This window comes from Cornus florida, unplaced genomic scaffold, assembly GCF_030987335.1.
Source record: "Cornus florida cultivar Cherokee Brave unplaced genomic scaffold, ASM3098733v1 CherokeeBrave_3.0.0_Hap2_Chr08, whole genome shotgun sequence".
Lineage (NCBI taxonomy): Eukaryota > Viridiplantae > Streptophyta > Magnoliopsida > Cornales > Cornaceae > Cornus > Cornus florida.
This window is the reverse complement of record NW_026775578.1, coordinates 52291422-52316259: the sequence shown is the minus strand read 5'-3', so window position 1 is coordinate 52316259 and position 24838 is coordinate 52291422. Positions and strand designations below refer to the sequence as shown.

The following is a 24838-nucleotide window of genomic DNA, read 5'->3' as shown; positions in this document are numbered from 1 at the left end:
GATATGATCATCAAAAAACAGTTATCCTCCCAAAGGCCAGGGCTGATTGGCTGCAACTGAGGTTACAAGATTTCAAAACTGTGGCTGAACATAACTCTGCCCTATTCAAAATCAGCTCTACATTGAAATTATGTGGTGATACTGTTACTGATAAACTTCTGCTAGAAAAAACATTCACCACATTTCACGCCTCGAATGTACTCTTGCAACAACAATATTGAGAGCGTAGATTTAAAAAATATTCAGAGCTGATATCATGTTTGCTTGTGGCAGAACAAAATAATGAACTTTTATTGAGAAACCACCAGTCTCGTCCAACTAGATCGACACTGATCCCAGAAACATATGTTGCCTCATCCCATGGTCGTGGACGCGGACGTGGACGTGATCGTGGTGGTAGAAATGAATATGGTTGTGGCAAAAATAACTACCACAATAATGAATATGGTCGTGGTAGAAATCATTCTTATTATCGTGAAGGATATCAATCCTCACATTTTCGCAATCAGAGATCCACACCATATCCTCAAAGGAAAGATCATAATGAAATGAGACAAGTAAAAGGGAAGGATGTGGCTCAACCTTCCAAGGCTCATGATAATACTTGCTATCGGTGTGCCATGACAGGGTATTGGCAAAGTATTTGTCGTACATCGAAGCATCTGGCTGATCTGTATCAAGCCTGGAAAACAAAAGGAAATGAATTTCCTTGATCATAATGAGCAAATTGACACCACAAATCTGGAAATGAATTTCATTAATCATGATGAGCCAATTAACATCACCAATCTAGATGTATCAGATTTTTTTAATGATCGTGATGTAAGGATAGACTTCCTGATTGGTGATGGAAATGTCCACACAAGTTAATTATGTTTCTTTTTATGTACTGTCTACTATGCTTTTTGTTGTCCTTGTATTAAAGTTTTTATTTTCTAAGTTTGTATTAAAGGTTTTTGTTATAAAAGATTTTTTTCTGATAAAGAAATTTGCATGAATAGGAATGGATCTGACTAGTTCCAAAATAAATGGTGAAGACATATGTCTTGCAGATAGTGGAACAACGCATACAATCCTTCGAGATCAAAAATATTTTTCCCACTTAACTCTGACAGACGCTAGTGTTAGTACCATATCAGGTCCCACCGACTTGATTGAAGGCTCCGGACGAGCCAACATCATTTTACCACATGGAACTAGATTACAAATCAATGATGCCTTATATTCTACAAGATCTTGGAGAAATCTGCTGAGTTTTAAAGACTTGCGTCGTAATGGGTATCATATTGAGACTGTAAATGAAAGAAATGTCGAATATCTCTACATTACTTCCATTACCTCAGGCAAGAAACTGATATTAGAAAAACTCCCTGTTTTCTCTTCTGGGTTATACTATACAACCATTAGAACAATTGAGTCAAATGTTGTGATCCATAAAAAATCTTGTGACCCAAAACTTTTTATACTTTGGCATGATCGACTTGGTCACCCAGGGAGTACAATCATGCGTCAAATTATTGAAAATTCACATGGTCACCCACTAAAGGATTAAAAAATCATCTTACCAAATAATCATCTATGCACCGCCTGCTCACAAGGTAAGTTGATTATTAGACCATCCCCTTCAAAAGTCATTGTTGAGTCTCCTCCATTTTTTACAACGAATTCATGGGGATATATGTAGGCCAATCCATCCACCATCTGGACCATTTCGTTATTTTATGGTCTTAATTGATGCATCAACACGATGGTTACATGTTTGTCTACTTTCTACTCGTAATATTGCATTTGCTAAACTTCTTGCTCAAATCATCAAATTACGGGCACACTTTCCTGGTTACCCAATTAAGACAATCCGTCTTGATAATGCCGCTGAATTTTCTTCTCAAACTTTTGATGATTATTGCATGTCAGTTGGAATTTATGTTGAACATCCTGTTGCACACACTCATACTCAAAATGGTATGGTTGAATCTTTTATTAAAAGACTTCAGCTAATTGGTCGTCATTTGCTTATGCGAACAAAATTACCTGTTTCTGCCTGGGGTCATGCCATATTGCGTGCTGCATCATTAGTTCGTATACGACCAGCTGCATCATTAGTTCGTATACGACCAACTGCTTATCATAAATACTCACCATTACAACTTGTTTTTGGTCAACAACCAAATGTCTCCCACATACGAGTTTTTGGTTGTGCTGTATATGTTCCAATTGCACCACCCCAACGCACTAAAATGGGTCCTCAACGTAGACTTGGAATTTATGTTGGTTTTGATTCTCCATCTATTATTAGATATCTTGAACCCCTGACAGGTGATATCTTCAAAACACGATTTGCTGACTGTCATTTTGATGAGACTGTTTTCCCACCATTAGGGGGAGAAAAGGTACAACAGCAACGTGATCTTACTTGGAATGCCCTGAAATTGTCTCATTTTGATCCTCGTACAAACCAATGTGAACGAGAAGTTCAGAGGATCATTCACTTGCAAAATGTTACAAATCAATTACCTGATGCATTTACTGATACAAAGAAAGTGATAAAATCACATATACCAGCTGCAAATGTGCCAGCACGAATTGCTGTCCCTGATGGACCTTCTGTCAGTAATGCAGCAAATGCATCTAAAACACGCCTGAAGCGTGGTAGACCAGTTGGTGCAAAAGATATTGTTTCTCGTAAGAGGAAATCACAAAGAAAAGTTGGCACTCCTGAAGAGGCCACAAAAAGAGCAACAGATATTATTGATCAATCTGAGATAATAGCCTTTGATAAGGCAGATACTCTTGATGAGTCTCAGGTACCTAAAAATGATGAAATAATAAATATTGATGAGGCAAAAGCAACAGATGATGATGTAGCCCTTGATGAGGCACATGCTCTTGATGAGGTAAAGGTACCTGAAAATGATGAGATCTCATTAAATTATGAAACGAGATGGAATAGAAATGAAATTGTTGTCGACAACATATTCTCATATCTTGTTGCTCTTGATATTGAAAATGAGGATTCGGAACCTCAAAACGTCGAAGAATGTCGACGAAGAAATGATTGGCCAAAATGGAAAGAAGCAATACAAGCAAAGCTAAATTCATTAGCTAAACGTGAAGTATTTGGACCAGTAGTCCAGACACCTGAGGGTGTTAATCCTGTTGGGTACAAATGGGTGTTTGTACGAAAACGTAATGAGAAAAATGAAATCGTGAGATATAAAGCCCGACTTGTAGCTCAAGGTTTCTCACAAAGACCTGGTATTGATTATGAGGAAACATATTCCCCTGTGATTGATGCAAGGGGTTGTATGTATTTTTTAATTAGATAGATATAGGATATCCAAAGGTAACTTATTTGTTTAATTAAATAATGCATCACCAATGAAGGTATACATATAAATACATGTAAGTATCATTATTAGTATTTTATAATTGTCACCCAAAGGAGTACTATAGTTATACATTGTATTTATATTTTTAAGTTATATATACGTATTGTTAACTCAAAGCATTATTCTTGTGATCATTATATCTTATTATGTTTGTTTTATTATATCTCTTAATACGCATGCTATATCAGTTCTAATTCTCAATAAGACTAACTTCTCATAATAGAATGAGTAAGTTGAATTCAAAATTTAAAATGCTAAATCATCATCTAAATTTTGATATCACTACTATGCATTTTTAATTTTGGGTATTGCTCACTTAATGCCTTTTCAAGCTTATTCCCAAATTTCTTTCTAACTTCTTGAGTCATCAGAAGAATATAATGATTACCTTGCCGCTTAAGTCTTGTCTTCTGCTAAATTAACATAATGGTCGATTCTTTCACTTATCACTTATCTTAATAGTGTTAATTCGAAATGACACATACTGAATAGACAAGAAATTGAGAATAAATTGAACGAAAAAATTCTCATCCACAAGCATCCCTTAGGTTTTTAATTTTGCAGCAATATTAGTCATCTCAAAATTATGTTCATACATTATACGAGTACCAACAACAATGCATAATAGTGATATCAATTAATAATTTTCGTTTTAGATATTTATTTACAATACGAAAACATTCTTATAGTCAAATATTCCTTGACACTATCACTATGGGGAACAATTATTCGCATAACCATAGTGCTTAATTTGTTCGATCTCTCCCAAGCTTTATGGAGAAACCTTTTTTCTTCACTATCTTTATCAGTAATAACAGTAGCTTCTTAATTTTAAATGTTAAATCAAGATTTAAAACATCTAAATTTTGAATTTAACTTACTCGTTACATTATGAGAAGTTAGTCCTATTGAGAATCAGAACAGATATAACATGCGAATTAAGAGATATAAAAAAGATACATAATAAGATAAAATACTCACAACAATAATACTTTGAGCTAACAACACGTATATATAACTTAGAATATAAATACAATGTATAACTATAGTACCCCTTTGGGTGGCAACTATAAAATACTAATAATGATGCTAACGTGTATTTATATGTATACATTCATTGGTGATGCATTATTTAATTAAACAAATAAGTTACCTTTAAATATCCTATATCTACCTAATTAAAAAATACATACAATCCCTTTATTTTCATTTAATCACTTGAAAATCAATTCACTTTGAGAAATTATTTCTCATGATTAAATAAACTCAATATTCATGAATATCACAAAAAAAAATATATATATATATATATATATATATATATATATATATATATAAGCATCATAATTCATGAAATATTACAATTATGTTTACCACTAAAATTAATATTTATCAACCATTATGGTTGGGCCACTTTGGTAGCTACCAACCTTTACATAATATGAATATTAAATTAGTTAGTAACAAATTTATGATTAATTATGTCTATTACATAAATTAATATTCATCAATCATTATGATTGGGCTACTTTGGTAGTTTCCAATCTTTACATAATACGAATATTAAATTAGACAATGATTAATTTATCATTAAGTTACCCATTTAACATTATACACACATACTCATACTGATCGATCTAAATTCAGGTAAGTTCGATCCCAGAAATTTAATAGTTCAAAAATTCAATAAAAATATCTTTTTACTTTATATACATAATAAAATATATTATTTTTATTTTCAAGCTTGAAAATCATAATTGAATCAATTTAAAATTGATTCTCCATTATGTATGTATATTTGGGTACTAAACAATAATTTATTTGCATGTCTAATAAAGTCAAATTTCTAGACTCACACATTATTCTAGAAATTCTAATTTCTAATAAAATAAATATATATATATACTTTATGTATTTAATTATTTATTATTTTTCAGATAATTAAAAATAAAATCGTTCATATCATCAGACAATAATTAATAAAATAATTAGCTTTTTTCAAATAGTAACAAGATGCCATTAAAACTTTTAGCAATTAAATCGGGCTCGAAAATCAAGATACCCAAGTTAGTTTGGTGTTCACAAAATTCATCCATAATGATATTAAAATTAGCATATAATAATACACATATTCCTTTTCAAAATCATGTACGAAAAGGAAACTTCTTCATCTTATTATACACGTGCATACATGCATTATTAAGTAACTGACTTTCATGCAATTACATAAAATTCAAAAATCTATGTATGGAAACCAAAATTAGCGCACAAAACTTGATCCAAACAAACCCACGGAAAATACTGATCAAACCTTATCTGCAATGTGGATTTAAAATAATACATTATTTAATTATGCAATCATCATTATATATTAAATATTATTTATGCAACGTTAAAGAAAAATAATAAGTTCGTAAACCATAAGCTCTAATATCACATGAAAATTTTAATAATTCGTGAAACCATTAATCACAAATTTACATGAATCCCATATCTTAGAACTTCATGATTTTCACATATCCTAGATGCCAACTCTTAGGTAAGATTACCAAAAGGAATGAATGGCCCTAACAATACATACTAGTGGTTGAAATCTTTGATGTTTGGGGTATTGACTTCATGAGACCCTTTATCTCTTCATATGGGTATACCTACATCCTTCTGGCCGTTGATTATGTGTCCAAATGGGTAGAAACCTTAGCCACCAAGACAGCCGACCATAGGGTTGTGGTGAAATTCTTGAAAGACTTCATTTTGTCTCGCTTCGGTACACCTCGAGCCATAATCAGTGATAATGGTTCACATTTCTGCAACAAAGTCTTTGCTAGCCTAATGTCCAAATATGGGATCACCAATAAGGTAGCCCTATCTTACCACCCATAAACTAATGGTCAGGTTGAGGTATCTAACAGGGAGATCAAGCATATCTTAGAAAAAACGGTTAAACCCACAAGAAAGGACTGGAGTCTCCGCCTTCATGATGCTTTATGGGCCTATCGTACAGCTTATAAGACCCCAGTAGGAATGTCTCCATACCGATTGGTCTATAGCAAAGCCTGTCACTTGCCTATCAAATTGGAACATCGTGCTTATTGGGCCATCAAGGCCATGAACTTTGATTATGATCAAGCAGGTGAGCGTAGGACATCTCAACTTAATGAGTTACAAGAACTCTGAAATGATGCCTATGAGAGTTCGAGGATTTATAAAGCTAAAACTAAATTGGAACATGACAAACAAATTTTAAGAAAGGAGTTTTTTCAAGGCCAAAAGGTTCTTTTGTATAACTCCCGTCTTGCATTGTTTCCTGGGAAGTTGAGGTCACGATGGTCTGGTCCATATTATGTACACCATGTTGCTGGTCATGGTGCCATTGAGGTACAAGATCCCAAAATTGGAAAGCTGTTTAAAGTCAATGCTCATTGTTTAAAACCTTTCCTTAAGTTTGAGGCTCATATCATTGAGGACCTTTTCCTCGTCAATCCGGTATATTCGGACTAATCTCTTTTGGGGGAACTTCCCCCATTGCGTCTGGCTGAAGACATTAAACTTAGCGCTCTTGGGAGGCAACCCAGCCAGTTGTGTCTATTCAGTTATCTTAGATTGATTTTCGAATCTTAACCAGTTGTTTCTCACTCCTTCTCGTTAGCTCCGTAACTGTTTAGTATTTGAATATGGTTATATTTTGTTTGGGGGTGCTATATTTATCTGATATGGTTTTTGATTGTTTTCCATAACCTCTTTTACAGAAATTGTACTCCACATCGAACCAAATGAGGTAATATGTTCCAATGTTTCTCTATATATCTCTACCTATACTTGTCCATTTAATTTCCATATTCTTTGGTTCCAACACTAGGGACAGTGTTGTCTTTTGTTTGGGGGTGGGGCAATGATCTTACTTCAATGGAAATTGTAAGTTGAATTGCATGTCATGTCAAATTTGGGTGAATTATTGTTCATGTATGATTGAGAATTGGTATTTTAGGGCAGTTTTGAATCTTTAATTCATGTTTTGGTATATGTGGTCCACATCATTGTCCAGTTTGACTATTGTTAATGATAATTAGTCTCTAGTGTACTTCACTTCTCACAGATGCACACTAGTATCTTTTTGTGGGGTATATGCCTAACCTTCTGTGATATATTACATGTGTTGGATACAAGTTAGTAAACCTTGAAAAGTAGATGTCCTTGGCATAATGATAAAGAAATATGCATGATTAGTTAATACCTTTCACGAAGTAACTGGGCCTCTTGCCTCAGTAAGTAGTGAGTGTTCGCATCAAAAAGTGGAGGGTCAGGAAAAAATGAAAGTGTTGGTTTAGGTTCGAAGCCAAGTTGACTTGAGTTAATAAGCTTTTTGGGGTGTCTTTACACCTAATGCCCTAAAACCGTCTGGTTGGGAGTCATTAGCCTAAAGCTCGTTACATGAGTCATCTAGAAAGCTTAAGGGACTTAAACATTGCACAGCTTGACATCTTAAAAAAAAAAAAAAAGGGGGATGGATGGAAGAAAGAAAGAAAAATTCGCATGTAGAAGTAAAGTCATGAATTCATGCCTTGGTTACTCTAACTTGGAAGGGAATAATAATGAGTTGAAGCTATTGTGATGTGTAATATAAGGACAAAAGGGTAAAACACATAATTGGATACTAGTTCACTTCAAAAGGAAACTAGGGATTGATTGTTATTAAAAATATGTTGAATTGAACTTTGTGTGGGGACCATAATATTATTGCATATAATTAGAGGTTTGTGATTACTTGAGAATATTATTATTTCTTATACTTGACATAATAGCTAACTTGATGATGATGTGTATGTAATGGTTTCCGATTCCATGGAAGTAATTGAGCTAAGTGCAAAGTGTGCACAATTTTGGATGTTTGTGGGTTTTATTTCTAGAATCACGAGGCTATAGCTCGTCCACTAGGGTAACTTAAGAGTTTAAGGCCTTATTGCATATGGTAAATGCAATCGAAAGTAACCTGCGAAAGTGACATATTTTTAGTCAGGAGTCAATTAAAGTAACAATTTTGTAAACTTATCTCTTTTTGCCTTTAATTACTAGAGGACTAGCAAAAGCTTGTTTGGGGGTAATTTGATAAGTGCACAAAACTTGTTATTTTATACTTTATAATAAGTGATTAATTAATATTTTTATTAGATAAATGTTCTTATCCCTGTTTTTCATGCTTTATATGGGCTAATTTCGGAATAAGAAGAAAAGAAATAAAAATAGCAGAAATGTGGGATTATACGATCAATTAAAGTCAACTTAAGAAATTGTCTTTTTCATTAAATCAGCAAAGATCAAGCCAAATTCGAAAATATATCAAGACAGATTGGAAAGCACATTAAGTCAAAGATCAGACCAAATTGGGAAGCAGCAAGATTTTAGGAAGATTTTATTTTATTTTATTTTATTTTTATTTTCACTTCTGTAATTAGAATTTTCTCCTCCCGATCGTTCCATTCTAAACTCTATAAATAGAGACATATGTAGAAGAGATTGATGTATATTGTGAGTGATAGAAAATAATAAAACTTAGAGAATTTTTTGTGTTCAATTTATTTCTTATAATTTTTGTTATAAAGATTATTTTTATTTCTTTATTTTGTTTTATTATTATGCTAGCTTAAACACCCCCTTCTCAAGGGAGTGATAAAGCTACCATGGCTGAAATATAAGTAAATTTAGTTTAATTCTTTTATGAAATTTTCTCTTGCATTATTTTACTCTTCTATTCTATGTTCTTATTTTGATAAAAAATTAGAAAAAAGATTCTTCGTGTTTGCCAATTAATGGTAATTCGGAGAATGCCTATTTCTATTTACCAAAGATATATCAGATTAAGTAAAATATGTTCTCAAGCAATTGTTATTTCACGCTATTATTTTCCTTCATCTTTCTAAGTTGTAATTGGACTGGTGAAGTGATTTGCTTATAATAGAAAAATTTACATAAAAGAAATATACAAATTTATATATATTTCAGCCATGGTAGCTTCATCACTCCCTTGAGAAGGGGGTGTTTAAGCTAGCATAATAATAAAACAAAATAAAAAAATAAAAATAATCTTCATAACAAAAATTATAAGAAATAAATTGAACACAAAAAATTCTCTAAGTTTTATTATTTTCTATCACTCACAATGTACATCAACCTCCTCTACATATGTCTCTATTTATAGAGTTTAGAATGGAACGATCGGGAGGAGAAAATTCTAATTATAGAAGTGAAAATAAAAATAAAATAAAATCTTCCTAAAATCTTGTTGCTTCCCAATTTGGTCTGATCTTTGACTTAACGTACTTTCCAATCTGTCTTGATATATTTTCCAATTTGGCTTGACCTTTGCTGATTTAATGAAAAAGGCAATTTCTTAAGTTAACTTTAATTGATCGTATAATCCCACATTTCTGCTATTTTTGTTTCTTTTCTTCTTATTCCGAAATCAGCCCCTATAAAATATGAAAAACAGGGATAAGAACATTTATCTAATAAAAAATATTAATTAATCATTTATTATAAAGTATAAAATAACAAGTTTTGTGCATTTATCGTAAACCCACGGAAAATACTGATCAAACCATTTCCACAATGCGGATTTAAAATAATACATTATTTAATTATGCAATCATCATTATATATTAAATATTATTTATGCAACGTTAAAGAAAAATAATAAGTTCGTAAACCATAAGCTCTAATATCACATGAAAACTTTAATAATTCGTGAAACCATTAATCACAAATTTACATGAATCCCATATCTTAGAACTTCATGATTTTCACATATCTATAATGTATAAATAAATAGTTAGATATAAATACCTCGATCTGTAATTGTAAAACTCGTAGAGATTAAGGCAAACGTCAAGATTCTTTATGCAAAACAAACAACATACTAAATTGCAATAGTCAAAGCGTGGAAACCGATTTCTCTCTCTTGGCCTTTTGCACACATAAATATTATACGTGTTATTTTCATTAGCGTACATAACTGATGGGAATATGTATTTTTATAAAGGCATAGAGAGGACCAGTTTTCCTTTTTAGTAACTTTAATTCCACTTTCCATCAAAGTAAGGAATAAATAGGAAAATACTTCTCCAATAATTAATTACCAAAAAGGTAATTCATAAGTTGACCAAATAATATAATATTAATCTGATATCTATTTTATTTAACCACCAAATAATATAAGTAAATCACGTATCCAAATCATGTAAGCCACAAATATAAGAAAATATCTTACACTTTTATGAGAGGATGAAAACCTCTAAAGACTTGGTAGCTTGCAACAAGGAGATTGATAAGTCAATGATAGCCTAGCTTTGGGTTGAGAAGAGGGAAAATTAAGCTATCCTTTGCTCGATCCAAACAAGACTTGGACAAAATTCAAGGTGGGATAGACCAGCTGCTGGCTAACATCACTAATTTTCGTAAAAAGAACTCCCATTTGACTGGGAGATAGCAACTTGGAAGAGAGAATATGTGAATAGCTATCAATGTCTGGGTGGACTTCTCAAAGAAATGGACGAGCCCCCCAAGTAATTAATAAAGGATCTTTGATCTAATTGTAGAAAAAGATGAAAATGACCAATTTTAAAGAAAAATGGCCATTTGGTATTCCAGAGAGATGATGATGATGGTTTTAAAGGAGAGAATGGTCGAAAAGGACTGGAATGTCGACTTTTGAAGGAAAAGGTCAGAAATGAACATCATTCTGCCATAATAAATATGTGTGTGCATGTGTGTGTACAATTTTAATGCAAATATGGATGAATGAGCACACAATAAACAAAATAAAAAGACCTCTCCTGATAACTAAAAAGTTTAGATACCTTCTTTTCTATCTTTTTGGCTTTTGATAACTTATTTGCAATGGTTTTCTTCCTCTTTTCTTCAATACACCATCTTTTTTTATAGATTGATGCAGGACAGTTAGCTGAAGATTTTGAAACCCATTTGGACTGTCACAAAGTCAAACGGACAGTCTGATCAGTTTTTATCGAATGATTTTGAAGAATACACCATCTTTTTTTGTAGATTGATGCAAGACAGTTAGCTGAAGATTTTGAAACCCGTTTGGACCGTCACAAGGTCAAACGGATAGGCTAATCAGTTTTTATCGAATGATTTTGAAGAATCCGTTTTTAACTCAGAAAGAGCCCAAGTTTTATTAGAAATGGCCTAACTCGGAGATATCGGTAGCTTTGCTGCCTAGGTAGGGCGCCTTTTGGCCGAATTCAATCATTTAAGGCTCGGGAATGACGTTTTCCCATTTTTAAATATTTCTGGATTTTCGTTAGAAGACTAAACGGATTTGATTTGATTTTTTTTTTTGGTATTTAGTAGTTTCTTTCCTTATTTTTACAGAATATTCTGAGCAAAGTTTGTTTTTGAGTAGTTTCTTTGCGCTGCTAGTTTCCTTACGTTTTTAGAGTTTCCTTCTATTAGGGTTTTTATTTATAAATACATGTACTGTAGAGCAGATCATTCATTCAAGGGCAAACTGCAATGACCTCCCCTGAGGTTTGGACTATATACAACTAAACCAGAGGTTTGCTATTTTGTTGCAGTGTGACCCCTTGATATTTTCTTCATTTTGCAATGACCTCCCCTCCGTACAGAAAATAATGTTTTTTATCAGAAAATTAGTTTAAAGTGACTAAAATGCCCATCAATAACATAAAAAGACATTATTATCCTTGTAATGTAAAAAAATAACAATAAAATTCATTTTAAATGGACAAAACTACCCTTAAACCACTTCACTGCCACCATCCCTTCTACGAACCGCCGTGTGCTTTCAGAGAGAGAGACAGAGAGAAAGGGGAGAGAGAGAGAAACCACTCGCCAATCAAGACGGTCTCTGAGGTTGGGGTTTCTGCAACGCGAGAACTTCTTGACGGAGATAATCGAGAACATATTGCCGGAAGACCTCCAACCGACGGTCAAGATCTGCATCGACAGTCTCCAATCGTCGTCGATCGCGGTAAAAAGATCGGCTGCGGCGAAACTACGACTCTTGGCGAAGAACCGGTCCGATAATCGAGCTCTGATCGGTGAATCTGGTGCCATTCCTGCTTTGATCGGTGAATCCGGTGCCGTTCCATCACTGATGCCGTGACTACTCTCGTCAATCTCTCAACATGCTGCGTGCGCTATACTGAGCTTGTTTTTGATCGACGACAATAAGATGTCGATCGGCGCGTGTAGCGCAATTCCGACGACTGGGTGCAAATCCAGGTTCCTCACCTTTCTGTTCTTCTCTTCCGCTGTACAGTAGGTGTCCAATTTCGGCGACGGGGTGCGATACCAGGTTCCAGATTCTTCTCCGGCGACGGTTGATTGGGTCTGTCGGGCGTCACGGGTAGCATTCTTCTCTGGTCACGGTTTGTTGGTCGATGTTTTGCATCGCTTGCAGGTTCGATGCTGGAATTGTGTTCTTCTCCGGCCGTGGGTTGTTGCGCCGTCGACTGTGGGTGCGGTTGTCATCTTCTTTTCCTCCGGTGAAATGGGTGTCAAAAGTTTGTACGATTTTGTGAATTAGGGTGTTGATTGTGATTGGGTGTAACCGTGTAAGATTTGGTTGGTTTGATTGATTACAGAGGTGGTGGTTTATGGGTGTTTATGCACTTTTTGGGGACGGGAATGGCGGAGAAAGCGATGTTGGTTTTGAGCAACTAGGCGGCGATTCAGGAGGGGAGGGCGGCGATTGTGGAGGAAGGGGGGATTCCGGTGCTAGTCTAGGCGATCAAGGCCAGTTCGGTGAAGGGAAAGGAGTTTGCAGTGCTGAACAGTCATTTGTTAGTGGACAAAAGGGTCATTTGCTATTTCTAGATATTTTAATTTTTTAATAATATAATAGTAAGGGTAGATAAGTAAATTTACTGCAAAATCTGACATGGGGAGGTCTTTTTAACAAAATGCCAACCCTCAGGTTTAGTTGTATATAGTCCAAACCTCAGGGGAGATTATTGTAGTTTGCCCTTCATTCAATTATCAAATAATATATCAGATTTCTCTGAATTCTCTTTTCGTTTTGTGGATTCAAAATATCCACCTTGTGGATTCAAGGTACCCTCATTCTTTTATGAACAATCCTTCTCTTCCGCTAAGTCATAGATATTGCAAGCTTAATGCTTCTCTGTACAAGTGTATAGAGAGAGAAATAAGAAGAAAATAGTGTAGGTAATGTAAAGGAATGTAGAGTGAAGTAAAGAATATATGAGTGTGTGTTTACATGAGTATGTATCTATGAGTATATATGTAGAGAGAGGAGGAAAGCGTGTAGAGAGAGTAATGTGTATGAATATATGATCTTATAAGGGTTTGTGTGTGTGTGCATGTGTGTGTGAATTGTGAATAAAAGGGCTTTATTTAGAGAGTGGAGTGGAAGAATCTCGAAATTCTTATAAGCATTGATCGAGGGCTAAAAATGGATATTGGAAAGCAAAATGAGGTGGAGGGATCAAATTTTGAAATGCCAAAAGTAGAGGGTGGTGCATTGTCACTTTTGAATTTAACTTTTTGGCTAATTACAATATTGCCCTTAATTTTTCAAAAATTACATTTCTTTCCATTTTCGAATTTCTGATCATTTTTTGGTATTTTGACCTCAGGATGATGTCATATATTTTGTCCCCTAATGAAGTTTGAACAACTCAGCATAGATGTGAATTGATTATTTTGCTTCTATACTGAAATTTTTGTCAAAGGAGTGTCCGAACCGGAAATAGCCGATATTTTAATGGTTTTTAAAGTTTTTGGACCTTTTGAATGCAATGATGATATTCATTTATCATTTTGACCGTAGGTTTGAAAGTCAAACTTAGAGTTGACTGTTTGACCCATATTAAAGGGTTTTGGTCCTAGGTGGGTCTGGAAGGGAATGTTGGCAATATTGCAATACTGTTAAAGGTTTTTCGACATTTTTAAGTACAATGGTAATGTTCATTGGTGAGTTTAACAATTGGTTCGAAAAGTAAAACTTAGAGTTGACCATTTTGCCCATGTTTTTATGGTCAATCAAGGTGCTAGAGGTAGTGACCGCGAGGATAGGTGGGTTTTTGGGTATTCTAGATGTAATGGTGGAACCAACTTATTGTTCTGACAATCAGATTGAAGGGTTGTAGTGTAAAATTTTAATTTTGCCCTTTTGGGGATATTGGTGATCGAGCTCGGTAAAGCATGTGACGTGTTTGATCTTACGTGTTTCCTTAAGGTTTTGGGGTGTTTTGTGTACAATGGTGAAGACCGATTTCTAATTAGATGGTTAGATTATCAATTTTTAATTTGTACGCATATGTGGGCCCTATTGATAACTGGATTTGGGAAATTGAAACATCGCTCCTTCCCTATGGCTAATGGAATTTCGGATGGGAGAAGGGGAGGCAAAAATGGGGTGTCTACAGGGTGTACTACTCTGAGACCTCTCAAGGTTTACTCAAATCACTATTAGATTAAACTTTTTTCACAAGACTTCCACTAAAAGCGTGCCAAAGCAATAAATCTCAAATGCTAAAATTACCACTTGAGTTGAAAAAAATAATAAAAAAAAAAAATAAAAAAATAACCCGGTTTGTAAAACAAAGTTATTTTTCCCAAGACTTTCGTTAGATGAAAAATAATAGCAGAAAGTAAAGTGAAAGAAACAAATTTAAGGATCAAAAATGGATAATCCTAGAGTGCATTGCAACCATGGCCCTCGCACATTGACCATTTTCTTTTTTCTTTTTTCTTTTTTCTTTTTCGTTTCTTTTCTTTTTCTTCTTCAATCCTACGTGCTGTTGGATCTTTGTTGTCTTAATAAATTCTCAGAACCCACTCGCGTTTCCCAGCGCGTGAGATACACTAATTTGAAATATTCTTCTTACGTAATAAATACCATGCACTTACGTAGTTTTCAAGGAGCTGGGCTGTGCTCGATTGACATCTGCATCTGCGGGCACGTCATCAATCTCCTCTCTTTCTGTCATTATGTACTGCCTCTCATGACTCGCCATATTTGTGCAAGGAGATCACAAGAATTACTTTAGTTACAAATGATTAGAACACCTATTTATAGTCGCCCCACTAGCTATATTCTACAACTCTTTCACGCAGATATATACAAGTCTACAAATATACTTTAGATTTTTCTACTCCTCTACAAATATTTACAATTTTTAACACACTTTACAATTCTCTAAAAGTCCCTATACTAAAATTCTATTATACCCTACTAACATGATCCAATCTTTACAATTCTCCAAGTCTCTAGAATTTTATTATCACCAAAATGATGGCATAGAGTGACAGGACCTACTAAAATGCACTTTTCTTTGACAAGATATAATTGGTTAATAATACAGATGACATGATTACATGAAATCACTTATGCATGAAAGTTTTTCTCTCATGCAGAGCTAATGCCAGTACTTTGTTGTGCGAATAGGCCGAATTAGCAACACTAAATCATTTTTGGCATGACTCCTCAGCTCACTTGCATGGCGTAGCCTCCTCCACAATGAGGTGAACCGGGACACAAAAGCTTCCTACATGATCTATTGGGTCCACACATCACACAACTGCAATATACGTTATTTTTTTTAACCGCAATATACGTTCATCTGGTCTTTATTTTTTTATTTTTTATCTTTTATTTTTTCAATTATAGTACCTGATCATTCTTAGGAGAAATTTTAGAATATCCGATTGAGTACGTGATAACCCAATCACATGGAAATTCTCTATTTGCCTTAAAAAATAAATAAATAAATAAATAAATAAATTTGAGAATTGGAGTGGGACTGGAGTATCACGTATTGGTACGGGGTATTGTAGACTTTCTACATTCTTAAAATTCTTTGTTCATAAGCCATTTTAGCATCCTCTGTTTCCCTTAGCTTGTAGTATTAGTTCGTGTCTTGCTAGCTTGTTCTTGAAACTGTAGATTTCAATGATGGTTTGGTGTTTAAGTGTTTATTAGTTTGTGTCCGAAGCAGTTTAGTCTTGGGCGGCGAGTATGTTTTGGAAGTCACTCATGGGTATCGATTCTATCAATAGAGAGTTTGCAGAGACCAATATTAGTGGTCTTTCTTTCATTTTATATATATTTATATATATATATATATATTTTAAAAATTTTTGTAGGGTTTAATGGAAGAAGATAAAATAATAATAATAATAATAATAATATTTTTTAGGTTGAAGAGAATGAAAACTTGTACGAGAGGTATGAGGCAATGGTGGGATGAAATTCTGCTTGAAGATGAAGAATACGGTGGCCCTGAAGATACCAACACTCCAAATGCTCATTGTTCTCAATACTGGGAAAGACAGAGGAGTGAGATCAGTTTTGGAAGTCACTCATGAAGCTATTACTTATGGCATGTGCATGGCCGAACACTCTTGGACATCTCCAGTACTACTGCTGAAGCAAGGTCAGCGGATTAAAAATTCCTTGCTGATAAACTCAAGGAGAAGACTTCAAAAGAGTTCAATTGAGTATGAGGAGAGAACATTGAGTAACGCGGCAGACACAATTCAAGTAATAGACACAATTCAAGTGATAGACGCCATTTGGAGAAGACTTCAAAAGAGTTCAATTGAGTATGAGGAGAGAACATTGAGTAACGCGGCAGACACAATTCAAGTAATAGACACAATTCAAGTGATAGACGCCATTTTAGTTTAGGGAAAATAATTCTCCAAATCTCAGAAAATATAAAATTGACAATTCTTTCAGACAAACCTTTTTACTTGAGTTTTCAGCAGGGGTGGCTCAATTAAATTTTAGGCCTTTGGCAAAAAAATAAAAAAGCAGTCTTTCACTATTGTATATTATTTTAATTTTTTTAGATGACTTGGATTGTTCATTTATTGAATTTTCACCTAATTATTATTTTTTAAGCTTTGATTATTAGTGGTAACAATTCTATTAATAGTAGGGGTGCTCACGGATCAGATCAGATTAGGCAGCTCCCAACAGATTAGACAAATCCTAATCCACCACCGATCCGTTATTCCACGGATCGGATCGAATCCGCGGATTGGGTTTTATTTAAATTATCCATTATTATTTTTTATAAAAATTTATTTATTTTTATAATTCACGATCGATAATACTGCTCAAACTATTGGAAGTGGGCCTCTAGGGAGAGATCTCCGCTGCGAATATGTTTGAGCAAGTTGTAGGGATCGAGCGGCGGCAGCACAGGCTCAAGCGCGAATCTACCATACGATCTCTTTCTGACGTTTTGCAACTTGATATCCTTCACGGTGGCTACCGATCCAGATTCGTTGGTCTCTCCGGCTGCGCTGCCACCTTCACCGCCGCGGTTGCCCCTCCTTCATCTTAAGACTTTCTTTTTCTCTTTCAGTTTCGTGAGTTCATCAAGTTAGTCATGAGTCTAAGAAAAATTAAGATTTTAGAGAGAGAAAGTTAGAGGGGCAAAAATACCGATTAAAGGTTAAAGAGAGAATGAAAAACGGAGGTTATTTTGATCCTTCAAAATTTAGCTTACAGGGTTATATTAGTAATTTATACTTTTATGTATTTGTTGACAAAGTTAAAGGTTAAAATGGTCATTTTCTCGGATAGAGGGGTGTGTATGTAAACTTTTGAAACCTCAGGGGTGTCAATGTAAACTTGTACATTGACCGTCCGGTGTTGACCTAAACCCAAATTCAAGCTACAATTCATCTCAAACATGGCCAAAGATCCATAATATGCTCGAGTGTCATTTCTATTCAACATAAATATGTCAAATCCAAAATTTACATCAATTTCCTCCAAATCAATTCATACAAGCATTTCTTCAAACAATGCGTATGCATAAATTCAATGTCTCCCACCAAAGCAATATCAGCCACTGCATTTCTTCCTTTGGTTAAATATAACCTGCAATATGGTAGGGTGAGACTAGAGTCCGCGACCCAGTAGGAATAATTCTAACAAGTGTTCTTAGGGATTTCATACACAAAAGGGAAATGTTTTACAATGATGAAAAACATGGAATTTCAAGCACACATATAGGAGCAATTTTTCCAACAAACAGAATAGAAACTTAGAACAATCAAATAAAAGGATGAAAATATGAGTCAAGAATTATATTATGTTTCCCAACAGAGAATCAAGCTTCAAGCTTCAGCTTATGGACATCAAAAAGCAAGAACAAAATTAGGGGAATCCATGTACAAAGTAAAGCGTTGAGATTTAGGACACAAAATCACTCATAGCAACCCAAGTTAGAAGGACCCTACCTTAATTGATCGTGAAGATGAAAATAATGATGATGAAAGAACATGAAAAATGATGATGAAGATGTGAAAGATGGTCGAACAGTCCAGCTTTTCTTTCCTTTCCTTTCTCTTCCTTCCTCTTCTTCTTCCTAGAAACTCCGCAACAAACCCAAGGCTAGGCTTTCCCCTGCTCTCTTTCTCTCTTTAGCACTCGGTCACGGCTACTTTCCTTCCCTCTGTCTCTTTTCTTAGCCTAGTTCTCTTCAAACTCTATGCGTTTTTGTGTGACACCCATTTTTATAAGGTGTATAAAAGTCTTGACAATGCATGTGAGGGACATGGCATGTGTCATCCAAGTTCTGCTGCCACCTAAAAAGCCCATTAATCCACTCCTCCTAATTCTATAAACTTTCACAATAACTCTAACTAAATACAAAATCTCTAAACAAAAACTCCCACAATTTATAATATAGTTTCCAATAATACCAAATCAACAAATAATTACACTCAAAGCCTAAATAAAAATTCGGGTTATTACACGCTTAGTCTGGACTCAACCTAGACCTAGACTTTTGCTGAACACCGAATAAATAAAAATTAAAAAAAATATTTTACCTCAAAAAAAATCTTTTCGGATGAAAATATTTTAGGCAGCCTAAACATCAATCATCTTTTGCTGTCATCTTCCTCTCTCCACATCTCGACCCAATTCGTCTGAGCTTCTTCAAATCCTAGAAGCGAACCCTTCTTCTCCGGATCCCAACTCGTAGACAGAGTCCCATATGCAACTCCCAAAGTTGATGCTCCAAATGTGACAAAAGTGGTGAAGAAAGGTAACCAAAGTGGCACATCCCACACATGTTGTTCCTTCACTATGTCAAACACTTGCAGCATTGCTATACCACTCACCAATGGAACCCCCACATAAACCAAGATCCTAACCACCATCCTCTCCATCACAATGTCCGGCATCTTCTCATCTTCGTCGTCGTCATTGTTATTCCCGTAGCTTTTTCCGGTGACTGTCCCATTACCAATACTGATCTTCTCTGTCCGCGTACTAGCCGGTTTTCTGTTGAAGCCTTTGGCGCCCTCAGCATGCAGCTTCCATGTTTTTGCGGGAAGGTAGGGATTTTTTAGGGTTTTGGGGTAGAGGGTTGGGCTTCTTGGATTCCATGGAGAAGGCTTGGTAATGTAAAGAGGTTGTTGTTGTAGAGAAACCATAGTTTTCATGGCTTCTTAGGCTTTGTTTCTCAGAGTATACCAATCATGCCTGCAATGTTCTAATTATTTGAAATCTTATCCAAAACAATGAATGGTGGTGACTTTGTCTCAAGGAGATATAAGATTCTATCTTGTTCTATTTTTGAAGAATTTTTAGTCTGTGCCTATTGAAGACAGACAAATTTGCCTTCCCATTCAAGGCAGTTAGTGTTACTACAATATACTATAACCAGCCTCACCAGAGGAGTAAGTTGAAGGCTATTTTTGTCATTTCAACTAATACATTACAGAAAAGATGGCTCATTCTTACCAAATCAAACAAAAATATTTCATAACTATAGTGTTTATATAAGAGGATTGAGCTAATTAATTAATGCTTAGTGAAGCTTTAATTTGGATTAAAATGTTAATTACTTAATTTGAAATTCCAGTGAAGCTAAAGTCTCTGACGTACTACTTACCTAGTCTGGAGGTTGCTTCTGGCTCTCTACACTTGAGCTCCAACATAATACTAAGCAAGATAGAATAACAATTTGAGGGCAAAAAGTGAGCTTTGATTTATTGTTTTCTTTTCCCTAAAAGTTAGATGAAGCCGAATTTTATATAATGTTTAAAATTTTATAAATCTTTAACATACATACATACATATATATATATATATATATATATATATATTAGTAAAAAATAATGTTTTGTAACTTATGGAATTTTTGATTTCATATATTTTTTAATTATTTTATAGAAATTATTTTATTTTATTTATATATATTATTGTCTAATCAGATTTTCTTTTATTAAAAAACTCATAATAAATAGGTAAATATAGAGGTTATATGAGATAAAGTTCTATTTTAAAATTAATTAATAAATATTTTTATATTAAAAAATAAATATTGAAATTATTTTATTTTCTTTAAATATATCCTTGTCTAATTAGATTTCCTTTTATTAAAAAAAACTCATAATAAATAGATAAATACATGTTATATGTTATAGAGTTTTAAAGAAAATAAAATAGCTAATTTGGGTAGAGTTTAGGTAATTTGTGTTAGTGATTTATAGAAACTCTTTTAAGATATCCTTTTTTAATGTGATAGAGTTTTATTGAAAATAAAATAGTTAATTTGTTGTAGTACAATTTTATAAAATTATTTATTTTCTTTAAATATATATATCCTTGTCTAATTAGATTTTCTTTTATTAAAAAACTGTAATTTGTGTTAGAGTTTTAGAAAAATTATTTTATTTTTTTTCAATCAATTAATATTATTTATATTAATAATTCTTCTCTAATTAGATTTTCTTTAATTAAAAAACTCATAATAAATAGATAAATCGGTAATTTGGGTTAGAGTTTTATATAAACTCTTTTAAAATTTATTTTATTTTCTTTAAATATATCCTTGTCTAATTAGATTTTCTTTTATTAAAAAACTCATAATAAATATATAAATATAGGTTATATGTGATAGAGTTTTAAATAAATAAAATAAGTTATTTGTGATAGAGTTTTATAGAAATTATTTTATTTTCTGTAAGTATATTCATAATAAATAAATACAAGTTATTTGTGATAGCATTTTATAGAAAATAAAATAATTAATTTGTGTTAGAGTTTTATAGAATTTATCTTATTTTCTTTAAATATATTATAGTCTAATTAGATATAATGTGATTGAAGTTTTATAGAAAATAAAACCGCTAATTTGTGGTAGATTTTATAGAAATTGTTTTATTTTCTTTAAATATATTATTGTTTAATTATATTTTCTTTTATTAAAAATACTCACAATAAATAGGTAATATGTGTTTGAATAAATCTTTTAAAAACTCTTTTTATATCAATTAATAAATATTTTTTTATATTAATAATTCTTGTCTAATTAGATTACCTTTTATTAAAAAAAACTCAAAATAAAAGAGAGTTTGTGGTAGAGTTTTAGAAAAATTATTTGATTTTTTATATTCATTAATAAATATTTTTTATATTAATAATTCTTGTCTAATTAGATTTTCGTTTATTAAAAACCCAGAATAAATAAATAAATAGGTAATTTGTGTTAAAGTTTTATATAGAAACTCTTTTAAAAACTCTTTTTAAATCATTAATAAAAATTTTCTTATATTAATAATTGTTGTCTAATTAGATTTTCTTTTTATAAAAAAAACTCATAATTAATAGATAAATAGGTAAATTATGTTAGAGTTTTATAGAAACTCTTTTAAAACCTCTAATTTATATCAATTAATAAAAAAATTTATATTAATAATACTCGTATAATTAGATTTCCTTTTGTTAAAAAAAAAAAAAAAAAAAAAAAAAAAAAAAAAAAAAAAACTCATAATAAATAAATAAATAGGTAATTTGTGTTAAAGTTTTTTAGAAACTCTTTAAATATATCTTTGTCTACTGTGATAGAGTTTTATTGAAAATAAATAGATAATTTGTGTTAAAGTTTTATAAAAATTATTTTATTTTCTTTAAATATATCCTTGTCAAATTAGATTTCTTTTTATTAAAAAATTATGAAAAAGGATAATTTGGGATAGAATTTTAGAAAAATTATTTTATTTTACATATCATTTAATAAATTTTTTTATATTAAAAATTCTTGTCTAATTAGATTTTCTTTTATTTTAACTCAAAATAATAAATAAATAAATAGGTAATTTGTGTTAGTATTTTATAGAAACTCTTTAAATATATCATTCTCTAATATAATAGAGTTTTATTGAAAATAAAATGGGTAATTTATGGTAGAGTTTTAAAAAAATTATTTTATTTTCTTTAAATATATCCTTGTCTAATTAAATTTCCTTTTATTAAAAAAAACTCACTATAAAAGATAATTTGTGGAGAGTTTTAGAAAAATTATATTATTTTCTATATCAATTAATAAATATTTTTTATATTAATAATTTCTTGTTTAATTAGATTTTCTTTCATAATAAATATATAATGTGATAAAGTTTTATAGAAAATAAACCGCTAATTTGTGGTAGATTTTATATAAATTATTTTATTTTCTTTAAATATATTATTATTTAATTGTATTTGCTTTTATTAAAAAAAAACTCATAATAAATAGATAAATATGTAATACGTGTTAGAGTAAATCTTTTAAAAACTCTTTTTATATCAATTAATAAATATTTTTTTATATTAATAATTCTTGTCTAATTAGATTACCTTTTATAAAAAAAAAAAACTCAAAATAAAAGATAATTTGTAGAGTTTTAGAAAAATTATTTTATTTTTTATATTAATTAATAATATTTTTTTATTAATAATTCTTGTCTAATTAGATTTTCTTTTATTAAAAACTAATAATAAATAAATAAATAGGTAATTTGTGTTAAAGTTTTATATAGAAACTTTTTTAAAAACTCTTTTTAAATTAATTAATAAATATTTTTTTATATTAATAATTGTTGTCTAATTAGATTTCATTTTATTAAAAAACTCATAATAAATAGGTAAATAGGTAAATTATATCCTTATCTAATGTGATAGAGTTTTATTGAAAATAAAAGGGTAATTTGTGGTAGAGTTTTAAAGAAATTATTTTATTTTCTTTAAATATATCCTTGTCTAATTAAATTTTATTTTTATTAAAAAAACTCATAATAAAAAATAATTTGTGGCAGTGTTTTAGAGAAATTATTTTATTTTCTATATCAATTAATAAATTTTTTTTAGATTAATAATTTCTTGTCTTATTAGATTTTCTTTTATTAAAAAATTGATAACAAATAGATAAATAGGTAATTTGTGTTAGAGTTTTATAGAAATTCTTTAAATATATCATTTTTAATGTGTTTTATTGAAAATAAAATAGGGAAATTATTTTATTTTCTTTAAATATATATCCTTCTCTAATTAGATTTTCTTTTATTAAAAAACTCATAAAAGGTGATTTGGGTTAGAGTTCTAGAGAAATTATTTTATTTTATTTTACCTATTTAAATTTAATTGGTAATTGATTTGTGTCAAAGTTAACATATTTGAAATTGAATTATGAGGATAATATGTGGTGAATTAATTATTTATGCACCAATTGATTTATTTCAATATTATATGAACCAATTAATTTATTAAATATTTTATTATGCATTAACACTTTTTTTTACACAGCAAATAATAATTAATTTATTAATTTATAAAAATTGAGTTTATCAATTTTATGAAGCAAATAATAATTAATTTATTAATTTATAAAAATTGAGTACAATCCTCTGATCTTTTGTTGGTTGGATTCATGTGCTGACGAATCTTGATCTCGAAGGACACGATTTTAGATGTGCTTGTTGTTCTTCGTCTTCAAAGAATTTATGAAACAAAACTTCTGTATTATCCTAAAATCATGAGTCTCTAAATTTCTGCCCCTTTAGATTTCTAGAATTCTCAATTTCTGTACCCTTCCTCCTTCATCGATGCCTCTATTTATAGGCTGATGACATGTGTCCTCTTTTGATAAGGACATAATCATAATTGAGGCGGACTGAATGTCATTATCTTTTATAATAATGGTATAGATATAGATTTTGTGTTACAGGTTTATAGAAACTCTTTTAATAATAGTATAGATTTATTAAGGAATTTGTAATTTAAATTTATAGAAGCTCTTTTAATAATAATATAGATTTATTAGGTAATTTGTAATTTGAAAGTCGTGATTTATTTTATTAGGTAATTTTTTTAAGAAACAAATAAATAAATAGGTAATTTGAATTTTATTAGTTAATTTTTAGAGTTTTATATCAATTAATAAATATTTTTTTATATTAAATACTGAAATACTGAAACACTTTGTATATTTAATAATAGTATAGATATATATGTGTGTGTGTGTGTGTATATATGATCCTTCAAAATAGAAAAAAGATAAATCACATCCGCCATATTTTCTTCCACTCAATCTATTCGTTTAAAAATTGTCTAATTTGCATACTTTTTCTTTTAAAACCATCTCTACAATTAAGGA

The 24838-nt window shown here is 31.5% G+C and overlaps 1 protein-coding gene across 1 annotated transcript; it reads right to left on the bottom strand.

Annotated features, from left to right (window-relative positions):
• Positions 1 to 18106: 18106 nt before the first annotated feature.
• On the bottom strand, positions 18107 to 19970 carry LOC132271718 (uncharacterized protein PAM68-like). The gene is made up of 2 exons (XM_059773179.1): positions 19245 to 19970; positions 18107 to 18288 (listed from the first exon to the last, which is right to left on the bottom strand). Exon 1 carries the CDS (start codon positions 19860 to 19862, stop codon positions 19296 to 19298), a length of 567 nt encoding a protein of 188 aa, XP_059629162.1. The 5' UTR covers positions 19863 to 19970; the 3' UTR covers positions 18107 to 18288; positions 19245 to 19295.
• Between the last annotated feature and the right edge of the window lie 4868 nt (positions 19971 to 24838).

Bases quoted from the DNA above. Each gene is read 5' to 3' on its own strand.
- LOC132271718 (XM_059773179.1), bottom strand. From the start codon at position 19,862: ATGAAAACTATGGTTTCTCTACAACAACAACCTCTTTACATTACCAAG.